Here is a 24621-nt window from a genome sequence, read left to right as displayed (position 1 = left end):
GAGAAGGAAATAATAAAAGAGCAAAATTGAAGAAATAGTAGAGAGAAAGGGGCTAAAATGATGAAAGTTGTGATCTGCTGTGGGATCCAGAGGGTGGGTCAGAACAGGTTTGACACAGGGGCTTCTCTCTGTCTGAAGCCGCTCGGAAGAAGCAGGAACCGGTTGCGGGGTGACAGGGTGGTGCAGGGACCTCTCGGACCATGGCTTCTGCTTTTTCTGTGAAGGTACGGGGGCAAGTCAACTGCTGACTAGTTTTCTCGCTTGTGTAGTGACAGGAACTGAAGGTGTCTTACTCCTTTTTCTCTGCCATGTATCTTCACAAAATAAACACTGTAATCGGAGAGGCTTTGTTTTTGTTCATTGCGGGGGATGGGGATGATCTCATAAATGCAGTTTAACTTATGTAATTAAATGCTTGGCCAGAAGGGGGAAATGTATATGTATGGGTCAGTTCAGTTCAGTCGCTCAGTTGTGTCTGATCCTTTGCGACCCCATGGACCGCAGCATACCAGGCCTCCCCATCCATCACCAACTCCCAGAGTTTACCCAAACTCATGTCCATTGAGTCAGTGATGCCATCCAACCATCTCATCTTCTGTTGTCCCCTTTTCCTCCCGCCTTTAATCTTTCCCAGCATCGGGGTCTTTTCAAATGAGTCAGTTCTTCACATCAGGTGGCCAAAGTCTTGGAGTTTCAGCTTCAACATCAGTCCTTCCAATGAATATTCAGGACTGATTTCCTTTAGGATGGACTATATATATAAATGTATATGTGTAAATATGTATAAATATGATGTGTGTATATATATGTATATATATATAAATAAATAAAATGGGGACAGTTTAAGTGGTACGGATGTTGCCTGCCCTTCCCGAGAGGTGGCGTGAGGAGGATATGGCTGTGTCCCCAGAGGTCCTCTTTCCTTCATGTCCCTCACTGTGGGAGCACCTTCCCTGAGGGGTGTGGCTCCTGTGTTTCAGGGTAATCGGGATTTTTTCCATTTTTATTTTTCAGGTGACTTCACACCACCTGAGACGTCACTTGACTGTATTGATATCTCATATTCGTGTAGCTCTTCACACTTCTGCAAACTATTTTCTCATTTGATCAAATTGCGGCCTCAAGCAACTGGTTTATAAAGGAATTTTCCTTCTAGATCCTTAGTAGAGCCTTTTTTCTTTGTTCTGAATCTTGCTCTGAGGGCTTCAACTTTGATTTTTAGAAAAGAGATGTTTCACAACCACTTTACGTCTTGTATGTTTGTTTCAGAAACTGAGACCACATCTGAAAGACACAGAATGCTATTTTAAAAGTAATTGTCATCTGTACAGTAAATATGTACTTTGATTTTGCTTTTGCAGTTGCAGTTTAGTTAAAAAAAAAAAAAACCCTTTTGAAAAAGATAAGGATATTGTCTTGTGTTTGACTTTCAGCGATGGCACGTATTTGCTGAGGCTCAACCATACTTTCAAGGACACAGGAGGTACCAGGACCTCGGCTTGTGCCAGCCGTGGGAGCCGTGAGAGGCTGTGCTCAGATCAGCTCCACTGCAGGGCCCACTGACTGATGCTTCTGGTGCTGCTCTTGGACCCACCTCCACTGGGTAGCCAGAGCCAGGCTCCTCCTGGGCTTCCTCCAACCAGTTACTGAGCACGTGGGCTGCTCACGTGGTCATTCCTTGGAGACCCAGATGCCTGGGCCAGCAGCTCCTTAGACCTTTGCTGCCTCTCAGCCCCCCCTCCCTCCCCTCCTCTGTGCAGGGCTCAGTCCGCCCTTCTCAGGTCCTCCTCTTCGTCCTTCACAGCATCTCCGTCAATAAACCTCCTGCGTGAACAGTCCTGTTTTAATATCCATTTCCCAGAGAACCCAAACGAATACCCGGTCCCTTCTCCTAGAAGGTGCTGCCCATCCCGCACCGCAGAATTCTTCCAGGAGCCGACAGAGTCACGTCACATTTTCACACAAAGTGCCTTCACCCCTCTTCCCTGAAACGCTCTTTCCTCAGAATTCCCACAGCTCTGTGTGTCTTCCATTGGCATTTGTAGCCTTTGGTTTTATATTCTGCTCCTCTGTGTTCTGCCTGATCTCGCTCACTAAATGATACTGATGCTAAATGACACCAAGAACACCAACAGCTTTTTGTACATCTTGATTCCTTTTGGTGACTTGCTTCCATATTTGTAATAACAAGTAGCATTTAATCGGCATTTTCCCTGTGCCAAGGACCACCAGAAATACTTTACATGTACTTTTAATCCTCTCCCCTGTGCGGTGGGGAATATCATTATCTCTGTCTTCCTGATAAAACCCAGAGAAATTAAGAACATTGCCTAACATTGCCCAGCTAGTGAGTGGTAGCATCAGGATTGAACCCAGGCAGCTGGCTCCAGAATCCCATGTTATTTTTTATCCAGCACCAACCACGTGCCAGGCATTATACTCAGCCCTGGGCATGTCTGAGCTTGCATTCAGAAAAACCAAAAATTCAATTTCCACGTACCTGGATCTGAGTCTGTGGGAGAGGATCAGCCATCTATACGGATGTTCAGAAACATTTCTAAGAGCCTTCCTGCCCCAGACAGAGATTGTTTTCACTAGCCAGAAGTCCCCATCAATAAAGTAATAATTCAAGGGACTGCCCTGGCAGGTGGGTGGTAAAGACTCCATGCTTCCGCTGCAGGGGGCACAGGTTCAGTCCCTGGCCATGGAACTAAGATCCAGCATACTGTGTGGCATGGCCAAAAAGTGAGTCAAGACCATGAATAAAGTTCTCCTGAAAGAAACCTCTCTCCTCGTGTGTGTGTGAACAGACCCACTCCTGGGGCCCCAGGGGAGTGTTATTGTTGTTCAGTTGCTCAGTCATGTCTGACTCTGTGGCCCCGTGGATTGTAGCCCACCAGGCTCCTCTGTTCATGGAATTTCCCAGGCAAGAAGACTGGAATAGGTTCCTGTTTCCTTCTTCAGGGGATCTTCCCAACCCAGGGATCGACCCACGTCTCCTGCACTGCAGGCAGATTCTTTACCTGGAGGGAGCCACGTCCAGCACATGTGGCCGGTCTTTCTTTGCTGTTGCAGTGGGTCATGATGAGGAGACAGGCTGGGACCACCGTGGCCAGTGAGGCAGGAATGCTCGACTGCCCTGGGCCGTGAGATTGGACTATGCATCAGCCCGAGCTTGTGACAGCGTGGAGTGCACTTGCTATATCACCCTGAATTCTTGTAAGAGTCAGAGAATAGGTACCTTAGGAAGTGCCCCGATGTGGACAAGAAATGGAGACTAGCCAGTGGCTGGAAATGAATGAACACAGGAAAACATCGATGGGTCCATGCAGTGTTAATTTATTCCATGAATGGTGGTGAAAGGCAGCAGATGGACTGGGTTTCATGTACCTGCTAAATTAGGACCCTGTTTGTGCTCTAGATTGTGTTACTTTTTTTATTTAAAGAACTTGAACCATTAAAAGAAGTTTTGTTTTGGCTATACTGCATAGCTTGCAGCTGTGCAAGGGATCCTAGTTCCCTGAGCAGGGGTCGAACCCAGGCCCACGGGAGCAGAAGCCCACATCTTAACCACTAGGCCACCAGGGAACTCCCTCTACGTTGTGTTTCTTAGTGGAAAGGCCTGAGGGAGTCTTGGTCTTCAGCTCAGTGATAATTGAAAAGATATGTGGTTTCTACGACCCGGTGTTGCTGCTGAATCGAAGGGGAATTCAGCTCCACAGTTGGTGATGAGCCCTGGATTGACCAAAACTTAACATGTGCTGAGGCTGTCCCATCCAAGTGAATCTGACCGTGATTGGCAATTTCATCACCTTTTTGCATTCAGGGGTGTCACACCATTGTTTGTTCCTGTGCAGTACAAGCTACCAAATGGCTGGACAGAGATCATTTCTTCCTGCCCGACTGTATCATTTTTCTACCCTTTGCGGTGAATGACGATTAGAGAAGCAGCTTTCCCTAAAGACAGCAGAAAAGTCCTCTAGACCTGAATCATCACAAGGCATTTATGTACAAAAAATTTCTCTGTTATTACAGAAGAGGTCTACTCACAATGTTGGGCAGAGAAAGTTTAAATTATTTTCTGTTTTTAGGGCATTTTCGTCCTGGTAAAGATACTACTTTTCTGTATTGCTTGGGTCTTGAATGTTCTTCAAGCTTGAAGAGTTAGACCCATTTGGAGGAAATTATGGTCAATGTCATGTCTGCTGTGCTTTTCTTTTTTACGATAAATAATCAGACATTGAAGGAAAATCTCTGAAACACTCTGGCAGCTTTTTTTTGTTTGTTTCTGAAATGAGTAATAGTTTTGTGGTTTTTTCTGGTTGTAAAATTTTACATACTCATTATAAACATTTGACTTATATGAATAAGCAAAAAATCATTTAAGTGTGAAAAAGCGCTTCACATTCTTCAGTCCCCAGATAACCAGTGTTAAAATTTTGGTAGGCGTGTTTCTGTGCTTGCTGTTGCTGATATGTGATCTCTATGTGTTGTGCATGCACACAGAAACGCAGTTTTACACGAGTAGTCATTATGCACGGCTGACACTCTGTTTCTGATCTGACCTGCCTTGGACGTTTTTCACATCAGTAAGTGAAGACTTACCTGATACTTAAATGGCCCTGTTGTGTCCCATGGGACTCACACAGAAAATTATCCACCACCCATTTCAGGTTGGGAGTCCAGGCGCTCTGCGCTGTCAGCAGACCCAGGCTGGCGGGAGAAGGGTGGCTGCCTTTGGTTTCTCATATGAGGGACGAGACAGTTCGGACAGTGTCCTGGCTGATGATGGGGCAGGGGACAGCGGGGCGAATTTCTGGAAGTAAAGAGAATCCCTTGCGAAAGGCTGTCTCAGTCTCTGCTGAATTAATTTCACAGAAAGGCCACCCTTTTAACCTGTCTTGGAGTGAAGGTCATTCCCCTTGCAAGCTGGCTCTGGTGTCCTAAATATACCAACTTCTGGGTTCTCTTTGGAGTTTAGTAACGGTTTACTTCCAGGCTTTCTACCAACTCTCTCTTATGTACTTCAAAAAAACGGTGTTTCCATATGTACTTCCCTGCACTTCCTCCATCATTTTCTGTTAATGTTAGGCTCACTCAGGTAAGCAGTGAGGGAGAGCCGGACTGCTGCCTGGGTTCCAGTCCTGGTGGGGACCTGACCCCGCTGACCCTCCCCTGCCTACTTCCTAGGGCTGTTGGAGGTTTGAGTTAATATATACAAATCCCTTTTGTAAGCCGTTATTATGCTTATTAATAATGATTGTTTGACATAAGTAAGATGCCTCTCTCTGCCCTCAGCACCTCTCTTCTGCTCCTTAGTTGTTAGAAGTGAGAGAGCTGGAGCCGTTGCCATTTAGCTCCTGTTTTATTTATTTTTATCTCTAACTCTTTCCCTCCTGAGTGAATCTGACTGTAATATCAGATCAGATCAGATCAGATCAGTTGCTCAGTCGTGTCCGACTCTTTGCGACCCCATGAATCACAGCACGCCAGGCCTCCCTGTCCAGCACCAACTCCCGGAGTTCACTCAGACTCACGTTCATCGAGTCAGTGATGCCATCCAGCCATCTCATCCTCTGTCGTCCCCTTCTCCTCTTGCCCCCAATCCCTCCCAGCATCAGAGTCTTTTCCAATGAGTCAACTCTTCTCATGAGGTGGCCAAAGTGCTGGAGTTTCAGCTTTAGCATCATTCCTTCCAAAGAAATCCCAGGGCTGATCTCCTTCAGAATGGACTGGTTGGATCTCCTTGCAGTCCAAGGGACTCTCAGGAGTCTTCTCCAACACCACAGTTCAAAAGCATCAATTCTTCGACGCTCAGCCTTCTTCACAGTCCAACTCTTACATCCATATATGACCACAGGAAAAACCATAGCCTTGACTAGACGGATCTTTGTTGGCAAAGTAATGTCTCTGCTTTTGAATATGCTATCTAGGTTGGTCATAACTTTCCTTCCAAGGAGTAAGTGTCTTTTAATTTCATGGCTGCAGTCACCATCTGTAGTGATTTTGGAGCCCAGAAAAATAAAGTCTGACACTGTTTCCACTGTTTCCCCATCTATTTGCCATGAAGTGATGGGACCAGATACCATGATCTTCATTTTCTAAATGTTGAACTTTAAGCCAACTTTTTCACTCTCCACTTTCACTTTCATCAAGAGGCTTTTTAGTTCCTCTTCACTTTCTGCCATAAGGGTGGTGTCATCTGCATATCTGAGGTTATTGATATTTCTCCCAGCAATCTTGATTCTAGCTTGTTTCTCTTCCAGTCTAGCATTTCTCATGATGTACTCTGCATATAAGTTAAATAAACAGGGTGACAATATACAGCCTTGAAGTACTCCTTTTCCTATTTGGAACCAGTCTGTTGTTCCATGTCCAGTTCTAACTGTTGCTTCCTGACCTGCATACAGATTTCTCAAGAGGCAGATCGGGTGGTCTGGTATTCCCATCTCTTGAAGAATTTTCCACAGTTTATTGTGATCCACACAATCAAAGGCTTTGGCATAGTCAATAAAGCAGAAATAGATGTTTTTCTGGAACTCTCTTGCTTTTTCGATGATGCAGCGGATGTTGGCAATTTGATCTCTGGTTCTTCTGCCTTTTCTAAAACCAGCTTGAACATCAGGAAGTTCACGGTTCACATATTGCTGAAGCCTGGCTTGGAGAATTTTGAGCATTACTTTACTAGCGTGTGAGATGAGTGCAATTGTGCGGTAGTTTGAGCATTCTTTGGCATTGCCTTTCTTTGGGACTGGAATGAAAATTGACCTTTTCCAGTCCTGTGGCCACTGCTGAGTTTTCCAAATTTGCTGGCATATTGAGTGCAGCACTTTCACAGCATCATCTTTCAGGATTTGGAATAGCTCAACTGGAATTCTATCACCTCCACTAGCTTTGTTCGTAGTGATGCTTTCTAAGGCCCACTTGACTTCATATTCCAGGATGTCGGGCTCTAGCTGAGTGATCACACCATCGTGATTATCTGGGTCGTGAAGATCTTTTTTGTACAGTTCTTCTGTGTATTCTTGCCATCTCTTCTTAATATCTTCTGCTTCTGTTAGGTCCGTACCATTTCTGTCCTTTATCGAGCCCATCTTTGCATGAAATGTTCCTTTGGTATCTCTGATTTTCTTGATAGGCCAATTCAGATCAAGAAAAGTGTAGTACATTATTATGTATAAAATAGATAACTAATGAGAACCTACTATATAGTCAGGGAACTCTATTGAATACTCTGTGGTGACCTAAATGGGAAGGAAATGCGAGAAAGAGGGGTTGTATATGTACATATAGCTGATAACACTTTGCTGTACAGCAGAAGTTAACACAACATTGTAAAGAAACTATATTCTGATTTTAAAGAAAGAGAAAGAAAAGTAGAAACAGTTATGCGTTGCCTTAAAAAAATCAGATGAAACTTGCTGCCTACAAAAGAAGAGATATATGAAAATGTATAAACTAATATGTATAAATTAAACTAGAAGGATATATTGTACAACATTATACCAATATTTTATACCAAAATATTGGTATAAATATTGGAATGTTACCAATATTTTATAATAAACATGAAGTATAATCTTTAAAAATTGTGAATCACTATATTGTACACCTGTAACTTATTGTATATCAACTATACTTCATAAAAAGTGAATGTATATAAAACACATTAGATTTAAACATTATATTTCATTGGTGTATATATTTTTATTGTGTTGGCACTTGATACCTGTTAATAATAAAGTTTTAGAAGCCTGCATTTGAGAGAGGTGTGTCAGAAATGTTTAAAAATAACTCTACTTTTAAAAACTTTAGCTCTAGGTACATGGAGTATATCTTTATCAGAATCACCTTTACATGGGGACTATCAATCTAGAGTAACAGAGTTTTAACATCTTTTCGACCTCTAGACTTTTACTTTCTTCACCTATCTTACCATATAGGTATAAAGAAATGAAAATAAGACACCTTAGGAAATGAAGTGGGGTGAATATAGCTTTTGCAACCTTTCAGTTGTACTAGGATTTGTTTCTACTGTCAGAATCTGCAAAGATGTTTTTGGATACAGGTAACAGAAAACCCAAGTGTAAGCATAAACAAAGAAGAATTTTTTTTCTCCTTTAAAAATTGGTCCCAAAGCATGTGACCGCAAGCCAGCTGGCACGGCAGCTTAGCGATGTGACCGTCCACAGGCTCCCCCTCCCTGCTCTGCCCTCCCTAGTGTCCTCCTCCATGTGGCAGGTCTGTCCTCTGAGTGGCAAAATGCAGCTCGGGCATCGCGCCCGGACAGAACGTCCAGAGAAGCACTTGCGCTTTGTGCCCCTTTATGAACTGTGACCCTTTCCCAGCATCTCCACCAGAATTCTTCCCAGTGCTCATAGGGTCACAGTCTTGAGCCTAAACTCATGGTTGTGGGGGGCGGGGGGCTGTTCCCACTGTAATTGATTCCGCAGCATCGGGTCACCCACCCCTGCCCCAAGAGCACACAGTTTTGTGGGGTGGATGGTCCCTGAACAAATGGGTCTGTTAGGAAGACAAGGGTCTGCCATGGGCCTGACTGGGCCCAGAGGGAAAACCAGAGTGCCTGCTCCAGGCCACTCTCGCTTTCAGTTTAAATTCTACAGAGAACACCTATGGAAATAGTCCATTATGATACAAATTTGAATATATGTCTGTTTTCAGGGGAAATTTCTTAAAAATTTAAAACAGCCCAACATAGCTATAATAATGTGTAATAATAACAAAACCATCAGCAGAGCGAAAGTGAGGGTTTGAGTTTTCGTTTCAATTCCTGCAAATAGGAATATGTAGTTTAGGTCCCTGCATGCTTCCAGAAGTATCAATGTTATGTCAGTGTTCTAGGCTCTTCCTTCTGCTGGGCTTGGCTCGTGGTGCTTGGGCACTGGGTTACTAGCACAACAGCTGTTGGCCCTGAGACATCTGAGAACTGGGTGAGTGGTGTGGAGCCCCTTGTGGGGGGTGCTTGAGTGGGTGCGTGTAAAGTACTTGTTTTGTTATACATGTACAAAACATTCTTTCACGTATGTGCCTGTGTGCTAAGTTGCTTCAGTTGTGTCCGACTCTTTGCGACCCCGTGGACTGTAGCCCGCCAGGCGCCTCTGTCCATAGGAGTCTCTAGGCAAGAATACTGGAGTGGGTTGCCATGCCCCTCCTCCAGGGAGGGGGGTTGCCATGCCCCTCCCGACCCAGGGATCAAACCTGAGTATCCTGCCTTGGCAGGTGGATTCTTTACCACTGAGCCACCTGGGAAGCCTTGTTTCACATATGCTGCTGCTGCTGCTGCTAAGTCATTTCAGTCGTGTCCCACTCTGTGCGACCCCATAGACGGCAGCCCACCAGGCTCCGCCATCCCTGGAATTCTCCAGGCAAGAACACTGGAGTGGGTTGCCATTTCCTTCTCCAATGCATGAAAGTGAAAAGTGAAAGTGAAGTCGCTCAGTCGTGTCCGACCCTCAGCGACCCCATGGACTGCAGCCCACCAGGCTCCTCCGTCCATGTGATTTTCCAGGCAAGAGTACTAGAGTGAAGTGCCATTGCCTTCTCCGTCTTTCACATATACTCAGCACTTTAAAAAGTATTTGGTATCTGTCACATGGCTGTGCACAAATAAATACTTTCGGTTGAATTAAGGGTGAAACTGAGACTGGGGTTTTATTGAGTGAGTATGATCAGGGAGGGGGGGTGATTAAAAAGATGGACCGTGGATGTTCTGTGATGACCTAAATGGGGAGGAAATCTTAAAAAAAAAAGGGGGGGATATTTGCATACATAGAGCCAACACACTTTGCTGTACAGTGGAAACTAACACAACATTGCAAAGCAACTATACTCCAATTAAAATTTAAAAAGATGGACTGTGGAAGCCAAATTAGATAAACAAAGAAGTGAAGACTTCAGAGGGATTATTGATCAGGGTGGTAGGGTCATTAGCTTCAAGGGCCCAGGAAGGTTGAAGAGTTGTCGGAGTTGGGTTTCCAGAAGGAGTGAGCAGGAGAGGTAAGCAGTGGAGGTTGGAAGGATGCCTGGGTGGCAGAGGGAGTGGAGGACAACCTCCGTGGAGACATGCAAGTGGGGCATCACCTGTGTGTGTGTGGAGATCAGTGCTGAGTGTGGGGGCAAAGACTGAGCCAGACCCTAAAATCTTCCGGAGAGTGTGCGGGGATGGGGGGCGGGCGGTGGAGGGTGGCTTGTGCAGCCCCTGGGACTGGAGCCCTCCACCTGAGTGTCTCTGTGCATACAAAGGTTTTGTATTTGCATATAATCAGTCCAAGGACATTTTTTTAGGTCTGCATATACATAGATGCATTTTCAGATGTGAATTTCTCTTTGATGGTAATGATGATGGGAAAAGTGTTGAGTTACCACTGAAGCACAGTCAGCATGCCTGCTGTCTTATAACTGATTCCCTCTTGAGTCTTGAAAAGGCTTTGTTATGAAGACTTTGCGTCCTCCCCAGATGAGTTCCAGGTTGGTTACCTGCCCTTGGCGTGGTCCTGCACACTCAGGGGGTTCTAAACCCTCCCAGCTGGTGTCAGGAGAGGGCATCCCTGCCTGCCTAGACTGTCCCGACATTCTGGCTAGTGTTGCTGAAACTTCTGTGGAAGATGGTTTGTATCATGGGGGAACCCCTGCTATCTGGACCCATTTTTTCTGCTTTTCCTTACTGGACAAGGAGACGATGTGTTGTCCTTGGAGGCAGCTCTTCATGGGCTCGCCATGGCCTGTGACGCTTCTTGGTGGTGAGTTTCTTTTTCTTTCCCCATCAACATTTCTATAACAAGTAAGACAACCCATCCCAAATCTCAGGTTTACAGAGACCTTACGGCAGCAAGCATCTGTTTTATTCCCTTACCTGTCTGCATTGCTGCATGGTTCTGCCCTGGCTGCAGGTGGCTCTGCTCCATGAGTTTTCTCATTTCTTGTTTAAATATTAATTGGAGTATAGTTGATTTACAATGTGTTAGTTTTGGGTGTACAGCAAAGTGAATCAGTTATACATATATGTCCACTCTTTTTAGATTCTTCCCATGTAGGTCATTAACAGAATATTGAGTAGAGTTCCCCATGCTGTACAGTAGGTCCTTCTTAGTTATCCATTTTATCTATGTGTATATGTTTACCCCAACTTCCCTGGACCAGACACTACCTGAGGCTCTGCAGCCACTGCTGAATCAGGCTCCTAGGAGATGATTGGTGGTTCACAGCAGGTCGGGAGCTCAGTCCAGATCAGTGTGGGTGGGCGTTTTCTAAAGGTGTGGATGGAGGGTGGGAATAATTTGTGGCATTTTTTACGGAGAGAGGGAGAGAAGGCAGACACCTAGGCAGCTGTGAAAAGGTTGAAATCAGTAGGCTCTCATTAGCCCTTATGTAAGGGCACATTACTCATGATGTTCATCCCGGTCGGTGTTTCCTGTCTCGTGTCTGACTTAATTTTCCTTGTTCTCATTGTTCCTGAATTATGTTTTATGAAGTCGCCACATCCACCCTGAGTTTTTTTCAACATCCACTCAGTCCCCTTCCCTCTCACCAGCGTGAGATGTTGAGCATCGTATTTGGGTGCCAGCATCTAGGGAATGTGAGTGAATGACACCGTCTGCATCCACACGCTGCCTTGTGGGCAGCTCTGGGGTGGCTCTGAGCCCTGGGGCAGGTGGGGGAGGGAGGGCTGGAGGATCGGGGGTCACTCCCTACTTGGGAGGAGCTGTTCTGAGCCCATACTTCCTCTTTGACAGTGTCCACCAGGGCCCCTGAGTCTGAGAAGAGTGTTCCCTCTTCCCTTGGTGCTTCTGGGTGTGCTGAAGCTGGTTTTAGTGATCTGGGTTATAGTGATCAGATCCTAAAAGGAGTAAGATTGCTACTGAAAAGGACCATATGTAGGAGGAAGTGGAGGGATAATCCCCCTGGCTTTGGAGCATCTGCTGCTGAACTGGGATGAAGTGCTGTCCCTTACCAAAGTTCTCATTAAGTGGTTGAGTTTCATGAGTCATTGAGTTTTATGACTTCATAGGTGAAGCTGGGTTGTTCTTGGCTAGTTAGGTGGCTTTTGCCTGGAGCTAGGCAATTGTAAGACAACTAACATTTATTTAAATAATGCTGACTCTGCGTTTAGAGGCACCTTACCTGTGTTCATTTTATCACACAGGAACTATTGTTGGCCCCCATTTCTCAGGTGAGGAATTTGAGGAACAGCGTGTTTAAGTAACTTGCCCAGGTCCTGTGGCTTTTGTACTTGAAACCAGGTGGCCTGCCTGCTCCAAAGGTTTTTGCGCTCTAGCTTTGCTACTGTCTTCCAACTAAATATGGGGAAATAATTGTAAGCAGGAGGCTTAGCTGGACAGGGGAGGGTAGCTTTGGTGTGGGAATTTAGATTATTTTTCAGATATAATGGGAATATAATAGACACAGTTAATTGGCTGTTGGATGATGGTCAAGGAGAATGAGAAATTAAAGGAGGTTTCTTTACGAATCCTGGAATGACCCCCAGCTCTGTGAAGCTGTCCGCTGGTTGCTCCTCTGTGGTCAGTGTGAATGCACTTGCCTGGGCTTTGTGAGGCCAACAAGGCCACATGCTAGCGTTCGTGTCAGACATACCGGGACTTCTCCTCTTTCCCGCTTCCTTACTGGCTCCACAAGGCGGTGGGGAGGTTGCTGAGGTCCCTCCCGGGGAGCCAAGCAGTGCCCATTCTCAGGGCCACGCTCTCCCCCCATGTCTTAGGGTCTTCTCTCCCTCCTGCTTCTCTCCATCTGCTCTCCTGTCTATCCCTTCCCCAAGGAGATGACATTTCTCTATGTTCCTGATCCGATTTCTGGGTTTGACTTATTCCCACGTGTCTCCAAGGCCTTTGTGCAGCTCACGTTCCGTCTGGAGCCCCAGAGGGGAGTCTTCCCCACATTTCTGACTGGCCTGGTACCTTGGGCAGGTTACGGGTGATCCAGAATCTGAAGGTTTTCTTTTTTTTTTTTTTACTTGACCACGCCTCCCTCATCTCCCTCATGGGGTTGTTGTTGTTCAGTCACTAAGTTGTGTCCCACCCTTTGTGACCCCATGGACTGCAGCATGCCAGGCTTCCCTATCCTTTACCATCTCCTAGGGTTTGCTCAAACTCGTGTCCCTTGAGTTGATGATGCCATCCTACCATCTCATCCTGTGTCTCCCTCTTTTCCTCCTGCCCTCAATCTTTCTCAGCATCAGGGCTTTTTTCCAGTGAGTCAACTCTTTGTATCAGGTGGCCAGAGTATTGGAGCTTCAGCTTCAGGATCAGTCCTTCCAATGAATATTCAGGGTTGATTTCCTTTAGGATTGGCTGGTTTGATCTCCTTGCTGTCCAGGGGACTCTCAAGAGTCTTCTCCAGCACCTGCAGTTCAAAAGCATCAATTCTTCGGTGCTCAGCCTTCTTTATGATCCAACTCTTACATCCATATATGACTACTAGAAAAGCCATAGCTTTGATTATATGGACTTTTGTTGGCAAAGTGATGTCTTTGATTTTTATTACGCTGACTAGGTTTGTTGTAGCTTTTCTTCCAAGGAGCAAGTACAGGGTTGTGGTTAGGGTCAAATATAGTAAATCCATGAAAGTGTATTTTAAAGAGTGAATATACAGTATTATTAGTAGTTCCAACCTTCCCAGTTGGCCTTCACTCCCTGCTTTGAGGCCCGGCCTGGACTTTGATCCCGGTGTCATTTCTGCTACTTGATTGTGTCCCTGGCTCTGGGGGGCCCCTGCCCCTTATTCTGTTCAAATTTTCTAGCACTTGACACAGGCCTAGTTTGCAGGGGGAGGGGCCCAGTCGTGTGTGAACAAGCAGGTGAAGAGCATCTTTCTAAAGGAAGTCTATGGTCATTTTTTTTCCCCTGAACAGTCCTCTTATTATAATATCTATACATCTTGAAGTTAAAAAGCAGACTGTCCTGGTGGTCCAGTGGCTAAGAGTCTGCTCTCCCAGTGCAGGGGACCCGGATTCACTCCCTGGTCAGGGAACTGGATCCCACATGCCACAACTGAGGGTCCTGTGTGCCCCAACTAAGACCTGGTGCAGCCAAATAAATTTTAAAAATTATTAAAAAAAAAAAAGGCAGCTCTGTGATCTTATCTGTGTGCCCTGCCACCGGGCACTAACTCCCCATACCTGAGGCCACCTTCTCCAAGATCTGTGCTTTCTAAATAGTCATCTCATGAGTCTTGTGTTTTATAAAAAGAATAAGACAGCTAAGGGAATCGTTCTGAATTTTGAAGACTAGAGATTAAAAAAAAATGTGGCATTAATTTTTTTGTTCATTTGACAAATATGTGTTGAGTGCCTGTCGGGCACCCCGCTCTGTTCCTGGGTCTGGGAATACAGTGGTAACCAAATCCCAGGCGGATGGCATTCCTGCCTGTCTGAGGCTTCCATTCTAGTGGAGTGGAATAAGGGTAGAAAGGAATGAATCAGTCTTGACTGATGAGGTGTACCATGGCGAGGGATCATGTGAGGGGGACTCCCAGACCTCCAAGGAGTCCTCACCGGGGTAAAAAAAGCGCGTAGTTACTGATGTTATGCTCTTGGTTTCGCTGTGTGTGGAGTGACCTTGAGGGCATCACAGTGTCTTGTGAGGACGTCAAGCTCCATCTGGCCGCCCCTCATCAACAGAACAGGCAGGGAGTGGTGGGGAGGAGGTGGCTGGGCTCTGGCTTCTGGAGGGTGTTCCTGTCTGTGTGAGGCCCTCAGCTTTGACAAGGAGCCGCTGTGCTCAGGTCGGTGACCCTGGCGTGTTTCTGAGGGACCAGGGGAACCCAGGGAAGATGGACTCTTGGTGGCCCACAACCTCTCTGTGCGTCTTGCAGCTTCAGTCCACTCATGGCTGGCTGCCCACCAGACTCCATGCTGGAGAAGGCAGGTGACCTGTGGCCCACAGGGACCCCTGAGGTTTCCCTGCAGAGGTTGAGCACGGCCTTAGCGCTGAAGGATAGGAAGGAATGAGCTGGATGAAGATTGGGGGTGGGGAACACGTGTGGGAAGCTCGGGAGATGGAAAGAAGCTGTGGCGGCCAGAGTGCAGGGCAGCATGGAGAGTGTGGCGTCGGGTGGACTTGCCCTTGAGCAGAGGAAAGGCTGTGGAGTAGTGGTAAAGGGTTGGGTTTTATTTTCAGTGCTACTGATTTGGTTTATTCTGTTATCCTATTGACTGCAGCATGGAGAGGGGACCACGGAGAGGAAGCAGGGAGGCAGGGACCCCTGGGTGGGGATAGGGGCTCAATGCCTGGCAGGGTGGTGGAGGACCCAACACCCTAGAGGCGGGCTGGGAAGCAGCTGGGAGGACTCAGGATGGGGATTGGGGTTCAGCTCGAGCAGCTGCGGGAAGAGCAGAAGGTGAGGGGAGAAGCCTCCGGACTCTCCCTGGAGCCGGCAGCGGACCATGAGATCTGAGACTGCAGAGCAGGAGGGACCCCCTCCGCAGAGGGGTGACGTTTCATTCCTGATAACCCAAGGGTCAGGCTGCCTCTTTCGTGTCCGCATGAGATTTGATGGCTTACACGTTGTGGTCACTGCCCCGCGATTGTGTATTAGAGGCTGTTTGTCTCATTTAGTGCATTCAAGAAAATATTGAGCTAAATATTTGTGCTCCCTGCAGGGCACATAATGGTGCTGAGACCACCTAGGGGTCTGTGAGGTGGGCAGTGTCTCTAATGGAGGAGATCATTCCATCAGAATTGAGCCCGGGGTTGCACCAGGAAATCGAGCGCAGTGTGACACAGTCTGTGACCAGGAGGAAGAGGATGGTGGGCTGCAGAGCGGAGGCCCTGACCTGGCCTGGGGGCTGGGGAGGTTTCAGAGGCCCTCTGAGCAGTTGTTGTTGGAGTAAATGTTTAACAAAGCCCTTGGAACTGGCACACTCGAGGAAGGCACTGGAGAACTCCACAGCAAGGCTGTGTCACTCATGAGAACGGTAGTGCTTGTGTGGATTAAGGATCCTGGTGTCGTTACCTGCTAGCACGCAGGTAAACTTGTGAGTTATCGGGAACTTGCACTGCTCTGTGCTCCCTGTGATTTTCAGACAAGAAAGGGAATGTGAACTTGGCCGTTCCTATGATCTTTCCAACATCTTAGGGACATTGTTTCAAAGAACCAGTGCAGATTTTTCCATGAAAGGGGCTATGTAGTTACCAGAGGAAAACAGCTCTTTAGATTCATCGGTGTGAATGTTAACTTTATAGAATGCAGACATGGCAGTGGGTATATGTTCTCACATATTCATAGACTTAGGACCCCAAAGCTGATAGGACTCTGTTATAGATTGAATAGCAACATGTTTTTTTTTTTTTCCCCCTTGAGTAATCTTGTCGAATTATAAGAATGCCCAAAGAGCTGACACCTTGTCAGGACACTGCTGGAAGGGCACAAACAACCTTGTTTCCTGAGGAACCTGTGCAGAGGTGTGTTGACAGTGGGTGACTTTTCTGACCTGAGCCGAAAGGGATGCTGGCTGTATTGTTGGCTTGGCCCCTGCAGGGGCCAGGGTGGGGTGGGGGCAACATATCCCTGGGCTGAATTCTCTGCACGTTAAGTCAATCTACCTGCAGCCCTGGTTTATCAACACTAAACACATGGGAGACACACAGCTGGAATGATGCTAGGAACACAGGACCTACTGTGTCCATGCGGGGGCCGGATGGGTCAAGTAGAAATGGAGGGATGCGGTGACCAGTGGCCTGGGTGGATATGGGCAGGTTGGGAGGGCCTGATGTGGTAGCTGGAGGGAGGGAGGAGAGACTGGGCCGTGGGGCACTCCTGGCAGAGTTAGACTCATCCTTCTTTATGTGTGCTAAGTCACTCGGTTGTGTCTGACTCTGCGACCCCATGGACTGTGTAGCCTGCCAGGCTCCTCTGCCCATGGGATTCTCCAGGCAAGAATGCTGGGGTGGGTTGCCATTTCCTACTCTAGGGGATCTTCCTGACCCAAGGATTGACCTGAGTCTCTTAATGTCTCCTGCATTGGCGGGTGGGTTCTTTACCTCTAGTGCCACCTGGAAGCCTCCTGGTCTGGGTCTAAACCATCTCACCTTTTACTTCCCCACCCCAACTGGAAATCATCTTGTCCCTCCCAGGACCCTCACTAACCCTGGCCTTCCAGCTGCTGTATAGCAGTTGTGACCTTGGCTGTGACCTTGAGGTCTGGGGGTTGGGGAGGGGACATGCCCCAGGTCACCTCAGAGCTCCCCTTAAGTGGAGAAAGAAGTGGACGGAAATGTACTTTACTGCGTTGTTTTGTCTTATAAGGAGACATGACTGGTTTTTGCATTCCTTTGTTTCTGAAAAGATTGTTCATGAATGCTGATGATCATGTAAGTTTATGGTTGTAAATGGGAACTTTTTCTTTTCAGACAATGTGGATGCCAGTGATCTTAAGCAGTTTTTTGAGACCAACTATTCTCAGATATATTTCATCTTCTATGAAAATTTTATAACACTGGAAAATAGTTTGAAATTAAAAGGTAAGAATTTCTACAAATTTTTTTTTTTGATATACAAAGTTCTGTTTTTTTTTTTAATAAAAATACAGGAAGTTCTTGGAGGTTGTGTGTGTCACGTGCTACAAGTTACATGCCTTTAAGCTTCCTCTCTTTCCAAACACTTAGCAGAGCTGTGAACTCACAGCGGTTGCGTCTTTCCCTTGAACTTTCTCTCGTACAGACGTTAACTGAACAACAAACGCCAAGGGGAAAATAGAAAGACAAGAGATCCACGGAAGGGGACTTCCCCTGGTTGCCCCAGTGGCTAAGACTCTGCACTCCCAATGCTGGGGGCCTGGATTTGATCCCTGCTCGGGAAGCGACTTAGCAGCAGCAGCAGGGAACCAGAACACACATGCTGCAACTAAGACTCTGCACATACACACAAATATATATCTATAAAAATAGAAGGAAAACCACAGAAAGTGTGAGTTCCATTCCAGAGGTTGGTGGGGGGCGTTGCGGTGGGCTGAGACAGGGTCACATGGAAAGAAGAGGCCATAGAGAGGAGCATGGAGGCCACACAGCTGCCACTTAGGCCCTTCAGGGGATACTGCTCCAGCCTCTGTTACGTCAGGGCACACGTGGACCTGGGCCCAGAATGCCAGCACCTATTCTTTTTAAATGAATTTCTTAGCTTTTCCCCCTCGTGATTTATAAATTGGTACACATCTTGAACTTAAATTTTTTTTCTGCCAAATTGGTAGATATCTCAAATATGGAATGATGTGATTTTTATCTTGCCTCCTAGCTCTGTTCCACTTCATAGTAGTGTGATAATATATTCAATTAAAATAGCAAAGAAAAAAAATTAAAACCTGGTATCTAAGAAAACAACATTACAATCTACAAACCTCATTTTTTAATAGGCCCTTCCTCCATCCCTGTTCTCCTTTTCTTCCCTCTATCCTTTAGGAAAATTTGGTGGTTCAAGACTATCAGTCAGTTTGTGCTGCGTAACAAATTGCACAACAAACCATCCCAACACTGAGTGCCGTCAAATAACCACTAGTCATTTAATTTGTGATTTTTCTGAATCTGTTGGGCAGTTCCTCTGGTTTGGGTTGGCTCCTGCCTCTGACTGGCTAGTGGCGAGTAGCCTCATTCACACATGTCCTGATTGTGAAGCTGCTGCCCAGGGCGCCTTAATCGTCCTTCACGTGGGCCCTCTTGCCCAGCTGGCAGGGTTCCTTGGGCTCCTGCACTTGTGGCCTCAGGGCTCCATGACCTGCTGGCGAGTACGGCGTTTTGAGCTCACCTCACGTCTGCTATCGTCACCATGGTTGGAGCAGGTCACGTGACCTCTCAGATTCTGGGGCTGGAGAGAAATAGACCCTTCTTGATGGGGAGAAGACTCGGCCACTCTGTTGCCTTGTATCTCCTGCAGAGTCACGACGAAGGACCGATGAAAAGAGGGAGAGGCTTTACAGTTTCTTGCTTTTAGTACAGTCTGTGTGTTGACTGGAGCCCAGGGGAGGAAGTTACCAAAACAAAAGAAGAAAGGAAAATGCTTGCTAGGAATAACAAAATCATCTTGTGATCCCTTCAGCCCTCCAGTTATTCAGCCAAACCTGCGTTGTTGGTTCTGCCTTCAAAACGTATCCAGAATCGCCAGCCTCTCCCCCCGGCTTCTCCTCCTGACCTCTCCTCCTGGCCTCCTCCCGTTGTCCTCACCTGGGTTACCACAGCCACCTCAGAACTGGCCTCCCTGCCACACCGTCCATGCGACCCCACCCCACCCCACCCCACCCCACCCCCGCCAAAGTCTCTGGGAAAGACCAGCTGGAGGGTTGCTTTGGTACCCTCTGTGTCTGTCGGTCATGAGCTCCACGCTGCAGACCCTCCAGTGGCCTCACGCCCTGCCTGCCCACCCGCCTCATCCCCATGACTCTTCCCCTCGCTCCAGACACAAGGACCTCCTCGTTGTATCCTCCCCATGCAGACCTGCTCCCCAACGGGGACCCTGCACTGTCCAGTCCCTCCACCTGAAACATAGCCACCCCCCCATTTCCATACCCTGGGTCTCCCTGTGGCTGCTCCCTCACCTCTTTGAGGTCTTTGCTCAGGTATCCCCTTATCAGCAGGGTATCCCCAACTTCCCTAGTCAACCCCAAACTGCCCTTTGGGGCATTCCCATCTACTTCTTGGTTTCCTCACTCATTTCTGGAGAGCCTTCTCCTGCCGGCATGTAAGCCTCCCCAGGGCAGGGGTTTACACCTGTGAACTCATGGGCCCTCAGATCCCAGAAGAATCCCTGACATGGAGGCCATCCTCGGAGTTTGTTGAGTGAATGAGTGACAGCCGCTTCACAGAGCTGTGGGGGTTCAGATCCAGGGTCAGCAATGTAATTTTAACCTAATTTTTAATATCTTAAAATTGGCACATTGTCATAATAATGAATTCTTTTTTTTATCTATTCCAGGGAATAATAAGTCACAAAGGGAGGAGCTGGACTCCATTCTCTTTCTTTTTGAAGTAAGTTTTTATTAATCCATTTAGCTTTTAAGATTCTCGTCAAAAACAAGGTATTTTAGATCTTTAATGTTACTTGAAGACAAGTAAAAATGATGGGCATGTGTATCCTTTTACAAACAAGGTACTAAGAATGTTCTTGTGATTTTTTTTTTTCCCTTGTGGGAGAATTTTTCCTCTGTGGGGATCTAGATGGGAAGTTATTAGATGGAAATGTTTGTACATTTTAAACATCGATATTGCCAAATTGCTCTTCAAAAAGGTCGTATAAATCTATATGTAAACTTCCACGTAAGTCTTCTGTAAATTTCCCCAACCAACTCTGCAGATAACTTTTTTCTTTTTAATATATACGAATTGACATGTAAAAACTCGCAGTTTTTCACATATATTTCCCTGACTGCTTTTGAGGTTGCCACCTATGTGTCTCTGTGTTCACGAGTGTTGATCATATGTTCTCTCCAAAGGTGGAACAATGGCTGTGGCTTTTGATCTATTAAGAGTAAAGTCTTTCTTGTCTAGATGTATTAGACAAGTGATCAGATTACTGATGCCTTGAGAACTACACTGGAACCAGATTATAGGTTCTGAACGTTAATTGTTGGTTGTCTAGAAATGATTCATGCTTTGAAAAGACATGTGCTGAGCTTGGTGGGAGACCAGCTTCGTGACTGTTGAGGAAAGTCGTATATGTGTTTGCTGCAGAGCTGGCTGAAGGGGTGGCTGGGGGGGAAGGCTGTCTGGGTTCGTGAAATAAAACAGATGCAGAAACCTCCAGCCTGGTACGGGTTTGCGGCTGGCAATCCGTCACTGGTCACCCATCTCTTCTGAGGGCCATGCTCCTTCCTCAGAGTCCCAGACATTGATTCAGGGCATGTTTTGTGGTGTTTCTCTGTGTTTCTTGTGGTTACCCTGCTGTGAATGAAGCTGGCGCAGAGGAGCTGTTTTTAACAGGAGCTTTAATTATGTCTGTCATTTAAACAGGTTTCTACTGACCATTGCCGGTTGAACTCTTCTGTTAGTTTATATTATTTATGTAGAAGGTTAATGCATTTGCTAAAGAACCCACCACACATAGGTAAAGCATGAGGATAAAGCTCACAGGCTTGCCACACCCACCATCGCCACCTGCCCCCGCACCCCCACCCTGCCACTAAGTTTAAGGTCCAGAAACTGCAGTGTACCTCCTCCCTGACCGCATCCCCGCTCTGGTTTGATCTCCTTGCAGATTACTTTATGATTATTCAGATTTTTTGTAAAAAAATTCTGATTTGGTTAATTGCTTATTTTTCTAAGAATTCAAAAAATTTGGTCCTATCCCCAGTTTTAAAACTTATGGCCCAGTCCTTCCTTTAAGGTTCATAATCCCTTAAGTTTTATCTGCTTTGGATTAATCTTCATTATCTCCAAACTGTTGCTTATTATTAGGGGAAGTAGTTGTAGTGTTAAGGTTGGTGCAAAAATAATTGCGGTTTTGAACCCAGAGTTTTAAATCATTATAACTAGGTTCAAACACATCCTTATTAATCAAAATAGGAACCATTACAGTCAACACATTTTTGCCAACAAGCGATAAGTTTGTTTATTCTTGTAGCATAAAAATCTGTGCTTCAGGATTCAACACGCTCTTGGGAAGCATTTTCTGCATCCTGCTGGTTATGGAAGTGTTGTCCCCGCAAAAAATTGTTGAGATGCTTGAAGAAGTGGTGGTTGGTTGGTGAGAAGTCAGGTGAATATGGCAAAACTTTGTAGCCCAATTCGTTCAACTTCTGAAGCGTTGGGCATTGTCGTGGTGAAGAATTTGGCCCTTTCTGTGGACCGTTGCCCATTACAGGCCTTGCGGTTTTCAGCACATCTCATCGATTTGCTGAGTATACTTCTCAGATGTAATGGTTTCACCGGGATTCAGAAAGCTGTAGTGGATCAGACCACCCAACAGTGACCGTGACCCCTTTTTTGGTGCAATTTTGGCTTTGGGGAGAGCCTTGGAGCTTCTTTTCCATCCAGCTGCTGAGGTGGTTATCAGTTGTTGTTGTATAAAATTCACTGTCACAATCTGATTGAGAAATTGTTCATTGCTGTTGCACAGAATGAGAGATGATGATGCTTCAAAATGACAGTTTTTTTGGATTTGTGGTCAGCTCATGAGCTTTTTCACCGTTTCAGTTTGCTTCAAATACCAAGTGACCATAGAGCAGTCGATGTTGAGTTCCTGGGCATCTCCTCGTATAGTTGTACCAGGATCAGCTTCCATGATGGCTTTCAGTTGGTCCTTGTCAACTTCCAATGGCTGGCCACTATGTTCTTCATCTTCAAGGCTCTTGTCTCCTTTGCAAAACCTCTTGAATCAGCACTGTCCTGTACATCCATTAGCAGTTCCTGGGCCAGTTACGTTGTTGATGTTGCCAGTTGTCTCCATAGCTTTACCAGTTTTGAACTCACTGCACCGTATCCTGGAACTTAACCCAGAGATCAAACCCATGCTGCCTGCATTGGAAGCTCGGAGTCTTGACCAGTGGACCACCAGAGAAGTCCCTCTGTGTGTTTTTGCTTTTTTTTTTCTTTTCATGTTTTAACTTCTTTTGGTTTGGTATTCCTATGTGGCTGGTTTCATTTGATTGTCTCTTGATCCTTGTTCATTATTAGACATCTTTTACTTTCTGAAACAGAAGATTTGACACTGTATCTGATCATTCTCCTATCTGAAGTCTGTCTTTGGTTGTCAAAAGCTATTGGTTATTTCTTCAAACTCTCAGAGTAGCTTCTTCTCTTGTACATTTTGTGATACCACTTTGAGATCAAAACTCATGGGATGCATATTTAATTTGTTTGAATCCTTTTTTTTTCCCTCAAAGGGTTTGTTTTTGCTTTTGCTTGGGGTCTGAGAGTGTGCTTGTTTGGGGTCCCTTTGGCTCCACTTGAGGGTCCTGGTTCCTTACTGGCATCCTAGGCTCAGTTTCTCACACCCACGTTGGGGTGGGCTTGAGATCTAGAACTTGAAGATGTCCTTGGGTCCTCCTTGGATTTGGCATTTGCTCCCCTCCTGCTTCCTCTCTGGCTGTGTTTTCAGTCCTTGCTGGTTTCCCTGTGTCCCTGAAGTGTGGAAATGACAGTTAACTTTTGCTGTCACTGTCCCACAACAGGAAAGCCCATCAGAGCCTGCAGCCTTGTACCCCTTTGGGGTGGGGGGCTGGTTTCAACACTTCCTCCTTGTGCTCGGAAAGTTTAGATTAAGGAGGGTGTTACTCCCCATACATTACCATCTGTAGGGGATTTGTTGCTCATGTAAGAGAACAAATATATCTTATTCACAGCTTCATAAAACCTTCATCTGGTGCCATAAACATGAGTGAAAAATGAACCTGCACCACTTCTGTTTTTGTTTATGTTGTCTCTGTCTCCATCCTCAGAAGGTGGGTTATAATTTGCATGGTTTGTTCTGAGGGTTGTGTAACTTCGTCACCACCGTCTACAAGTTAGTGCCACTTAAAAAGAGGTGGTTTATGAGGATTTGAAGGTAAATACTTATCAAGGTGTAAATAATTGGGAAAGGCTTCCTTCAGAAGAAGTGGAATTATTAAGACGTGTTAAATTGCAGAAGGGCTACTGTGTAAAGATTGTCAATAAATAAGAAATAGATTGGAAAAAAGCACGGAGGTAAGGGAGTTAAGAAGGCAAGAAAGAGGAGCCTGTTAGGGGAGCTACTGCTTGCTCTGTAAGTCAGGGCTGTCTAGACGGAAACCTTTGAGGAAGGAAGCAGTCATTTTTTTCAATGTAGTGAACCACCAACCACATCACCCTGCTTGATGAAGCAATGGTGTCAGTCCAGGCTGAGTCTCCTTTAGGCAGCCGGCGGACTGTTACATCTGCCTTTATGTTCAGTGGAGGACGGTACCCCTCAGAAGCTGACCTCAGCCACCCTTGCCCTTAGTTTCAAACTTCTGTACCACTTGGAGTTTCTCTTGTTGCTGGTTCACAGGGACGTTTTTCACAACTAATTGAGGTTATGACTCCTTAGTTTTACTCTTCTTCTAAAAGCATATTTCATGGCACTTCCCTGGTAGTCCAGTGTTTAGGAATCTGCCTGCCAAGGCAGGGGACACAGGTTCAATTCCTGGTCTGAGGGGGTCTCACATGTGGTGGAGTAACTAAGCCCATGGCCATGAATATTGAAGCCTGAATGCCTAGAGCCAGTGCTCTGCAGCAACAGAGGTCACAGCAATGCAAAGCCCAAGCACTGCAACCAGAGTAGCCCACGTGCAGCAACACAGACCCAGTGCAGCCAAAAAAAAAAAAAAATCATCTATCATTGCTGTGTGTTTCAAACGGGCATGTGGAGTTGATGGTGTGGGGCCCCATGCCATGAGTCTCCATTGTGCCTCCTGTTTAATCCTTTCAGGAAATTGGAGGTAGATACAGTCTTTTCAGTTTTTTATGGATGGAAGGATGAGGGCTTCATTGTGTCAGGTGACTTGCCCAAGGTTGCATATCTGTCCAGTGGTAGATAGAGGCTGAACCTCTGGTCTCACTCTGGAACCCATTCCTGAACTCAGCACCAGGCTGTGCACCACTTAGGAGTCTCAATGATCAAGCTGTGCTCCAAGGGCTGTGATACCAGCATACGCCTATTCTTGTG

General features: G+C 46.2%; 1 protein-coding gene across 5 annotated transcripts in view; it reads left to right on the top strand.

Annotated features, from left to right (window-relative positions):
* Positions 1-24621, top strand: part of RALGAPA2 (Ral GTPase activating protein catalytic subunit alpha 2) — a 290293-nt gene that overhangs the window by 18866 nt on the left and 246806 nt on the right. For all 5 annotated transcript variants that reach the window (XM_019973256.2, XM_070801052.1, XM_070801051.1 and 2 more), the window contains exons 2-3: positions 17385-17495; positions 19936-19988. In XM_019973256.2, the coding sequence (XP_019828815.2) occupies positions 17385-17495; positions 19936-19988 (164 nt within the window). The remainder of the gene's footprint in view (positions 1-17384; positions 17496-19935; positions 19989-24621) is intronic.

Source organism: Bos indicus, chromosome 13 (assembly GCF_029378745.1).
Source record: "Bos indicus isolate NIAB-ARS_2022 breed Sahiwal x Tharparkar chromosome 13, NIAB-ARS_B.indTharparkar_mat_pri_1.0, whole genome shotgun sequence".
NCBI classification, from domain to species: domain Eukaryota; kingdom Metazoa; phylum Chordata; class Mammalia; order Artiodactyla; family Bovidae; genus Bos; species Bos indicus.
This window is presented reverse-complemented; position numbering and strand designations above follow the sequence as displayed.